General features: G+C 29.5%; 1 protein-coding gene across 1 annotated transcript in view; it reads right to left on the bottom strand.

Annotated features, from left to right (window-relative positions):
* LOTGIDRAFT_107885 (hypothetical protein) overlaps positions 1 to 4,055 on the bottom strand; it is a gene marked incomplete at both ends in the record, with an annotated part of 18,072 nt that overhangs the window by 2,153 nt on the left and 11,864 nt on the right. The window contains one exon of the mRNA XM_009065386.1: positions 3,555 to 3,640. Coding sequence (XP_009063634.1) covers positions 3,555 to 3,640 — 86 coding nt within the window. The remainder of the gene's footprint in view (positions 1 to 3,554; positions 3,641 to 4,055) is intronic.

The raw sequence follows: 4,055 nt of genomic DNA, 5'->3' as shown, positions 1-4,055 counted from the left end.
TGTCAAACACTGAAATGACAATGTGAAATATTGTTACTACAACGTCAAACACTGTAACTATAATGTTATACACTGTAACTACCAAAAAGCTCCTTGGTAACTATGATATTAAACACTGTAATTATACAATGTTAAACACTGTGATGTGTGAAGCACCACCAGGTTTGTGCAAGGTAAAGGCACTCCCTGCCAACCTAGGGGTCCGCTCCATTGGTGAGTATTGATTAATACATCGAGATGATACTTTTTCAACATGGACTCCTTGTCAGTAACAGGGTCTAGTAGTTCATCAGGGACCATAAACAGAAGACCTGTGTGTTTGTCTAAGATTCTCCACAGTTGGATTTTGACAATGGGTAGGCTAATGTTGCTATCCTGAAAAATATTACCTCATTGCACACTGCATGGCATTTCCAGTTTTGATTACCACACACTGGAGCATAAATAAAATCTCATTTCATCTCTTACTGTAACATGAAACATTGTTACTGTAATAAGAAACAAAACAACAATAAAAGCATGTAGCTTATGTGACCAATGCATACAGACCATGCAGTGTAATGAAGAAAATTAAACAGAATAGCAGCATTTAGCTTACTCTTTTCCAATTCTTAACACTCCAAGGATCTCGATCATGAAATACTGCAATGATATGAATAAAGTCATTTTTAAATATAAATTTATTTTTTGTTCAATCTTTTAACATATTTCCAAGGGTTTTTAGCATATTGTACACCAGTAATAAATGTTGTTAAAGCTGTTAAATACCTGAAATAAAAATATTATTCTCATTTAAAATCTCTGATTATTGACTTAAATATTGTGGGACAGTCTTGAATCTTGTGTAAAATCTAAAGTGTGCCCACTCTGCCACAACAAGATTGGCGCTTTGCTAACAGGATTTGTTACCGATTGTTGAATTGTCTGCAAGACAGAGCTTCATCATCCAATCAGATTCATTTTCCTCCAAATGCATGATCCACACATGGTTATCGACGAAGTGGAGATTTTTTGTCTCCTCGTGTGCCCACAGCCATCAAAGACATTCTTGTGCCATATATTAGTCACAATGTTTATATGTAGCTGTCATGCACTTTGTTTTTTAAGTTTGCTAAGTTCTTACCATAGACCTTGTAAAGCTGGATGTTGCATAAAATCAAAAACTGGAGCTGCTAGAGATAGTGATATAGCTGATATCTGTAACATTGTATTAAACTGAAATAAAAATAAAAAATGTTTTCTACACTTATTCAAATTTCTACATTAATGGGCAAAAGACCTTAATCATACATCAGCCATATTGTATCCAGAACGAGGTTCATAACGCAAATATATATAGGTAATGTTGTGTCTTTAACACCTCCTTCTCCATTCTCATAAACTCAAACCATATCAAATTTTACAACAATAACATCAGCTATTTAATGATACCTTCAAATAAAGTTGACCTTCACACATTTCTTAGAAAGGGCAGTTTCAGCCCAGTTTTTCACTGTTGATCAGGTGTTCAGTGATGTCACTATTCATTAACATTTCATCGCCATATTTTCAATAAATAACGTAATTTGTGTTATGAGCCTCGCATTCAATGTGATCAAAACTTGATAGCCAACCTAGTACTGTCAACATATCTTATTCTAAACTACATACAATTACCAAGCATATTCAAACACATCCAGGTCTCACTCAAAACATAAACAATCTACTTTATTTGTGGTTAGAAAAAATTGAAATTGAAACTGAACATATTAAACTTATATTTCCATAAATTTAGACTAAAACATAAGAGCAATAAAATGCAGAGGAACATCAACTCTGAGAACATCCCTATAATTCTACTAAATAGAGTAAATCATCGGCATGTATGGAATTTGGGGCTGAATGAAATGAATCCTAAATTTCTTACCTTACTTAATGTAGAAGGGTAAAGATTAACAGATGCTTTATTTATATTCCAGTATCGGGCAAAGGTTTTCTAACAAAAAAGAAAATCATTCATTATATTAAAGTACGTCTTCAGCAATATGTTTAATAAATCATTGCATTTCTTAGTAAAATGTTTAATAAAGCATTGAATATCTTTAGCAAAATGTTTAATAAATCATTGCATGTCTTAAGCAATATGGTCAATAAATCATTGCATATCTTCCACAAAATGTTTAATAAATCATTGCATATCTTCAACAAAATGTTTAATAAATCATTGCATATCATCCACAAAATGTTTAATAAATCATTGCATGTCTTCAGCAATATGTTTAATAAATCATTGCATATCTTCAGCAATATGATTAATAAATCATTGCATGTCTTAAGAAATATGGTCAATAAATCATTGCATGTCTTCAGCAATATGTTTAATAAATCATTGCATATCTTCAGCAATATGATTAATAAATCATTGCATGTCTTAAGAAATATGGTCAATAAATCATTGCATGTCTTAAGAAATATGGTCAATAAATCATTGCATATCTTCAGCAATATGATTAATAAATCATTGCATATCTTCAACAAAATGTTTAATAAATCATTGCATATCTTCAGCAAAATCTTTAATAAAGCATTGAATATCTTCAGCAAAATGCTTAATAAATCATTGCATGTCTTAAGAAATATGGTCAATAAATCATTGCATATCTTCTGCAAAATGTTTAATAAATCATTGCATGTCTTCAGCAATATGTTTAATAAATCATTGCATATCTTCCACAAAATGTTTAATAAATCATTGCATGTCTTCAGCAATATGTTTAATAAATCATTGCATATCTTCCACAAAATGTTTAATAAATCATTGCATGTCTTCAGCAATATGTTTAATAAATCATTGCATATCTTCCACAAAATGTTTAATAAATCATTGCATATCTTCCACAAAATGTTTAATAAATCATTGCATGTCTTCAGCAATATGATTAATAAATCATTGCATATCTTCCACAAAATGTTTAATAAATCATTGCATATCTTCAGCAAAAACTTTAATAAAGCATTGAATATCTTCAGCAAAATGCTTAGTAAATCATTGCATGTCTTAAGAAATATGGTCAATAAATCATTGCATATCTTCTGCAAAATGTTTAATAAATAATTGCATGTCTTCAGCAATATCTCATTGCATATCTTCCACAAAATGTTTAATAAATCATTGCATATCTTCCACAAAATGTTTAATAAATCATTTCATATCTTCCACAAAATGTTTAATAAATCATTGCATATCTTCCACAAAGTGTTTCATAAATCATTGCATTTCTTCAGCAAATGTTCAATAAATCATTGCATATCTTCAGCAAAATATTTGATAATCATTGCCTGTCTTCAGCAAAAAGTTCATTAAATCATTGTATATCAAAATATTCACTAAATGATTGTATATCTTCAGCAAAATATTCACTAAATGATTGTATATCTTCATCAAAATATTCACTAAATGATTGTATATCTTCAGCAAAATATTTAATAAATCATTGCATGTCTTGTGTTCAATATATCATTGTCAGTACAAATTTCAGCATAAAATCTTTCATAACAATTAATATCATACTCACTGGTGGAGGAAGAGTTTGATAGCGCAGATAAAATACAGCCAATATCAATAACACATCTCTTAATACTATAATAGTAAATAACCACACTGAAAATGACATAAAATACAGCCAATATCAATAACACATCTCTTAATACTATAATACTAAATAACCACACTGAAAATGACATAAAATACAGCCAGTATCAATAACACATCTCTTAATACTGTAATATATACTAAATAACCATTCTGAAAATAACATAAAATACAGCCAGTATCAATAACACATCTCTTAATACTATAATACTAAATAACCACACTGAAAATAACATAAAATACAGCCTGTATCAATAACACATCTCTTAATACTATAATACTAAATAACCACACTGAAAATAACATAAAATATAGCCAGTATCATTAGCACATCTCTTAATACTATAATACTAAATAACCACACTGAAAATAACATAAAATACAGCCTGTATCAGTAACACATCTCTTAATACTGTAATACTAA

Source organism: Lottia gigantea (assembly GCF_000327385.1).
Source record: "Lottia gigantea unplaced genomic scaffold LOTGIsca_7, whole genome shotgun sequence".
NCBI lineage: Eukaryota > Metazoa > Mollusca > Gastropoda > Lottiidae > Lottia > Lottia gigantea.
This window is presented reverse-complemented; position numbering and strand designations above follow the sequence as displayed.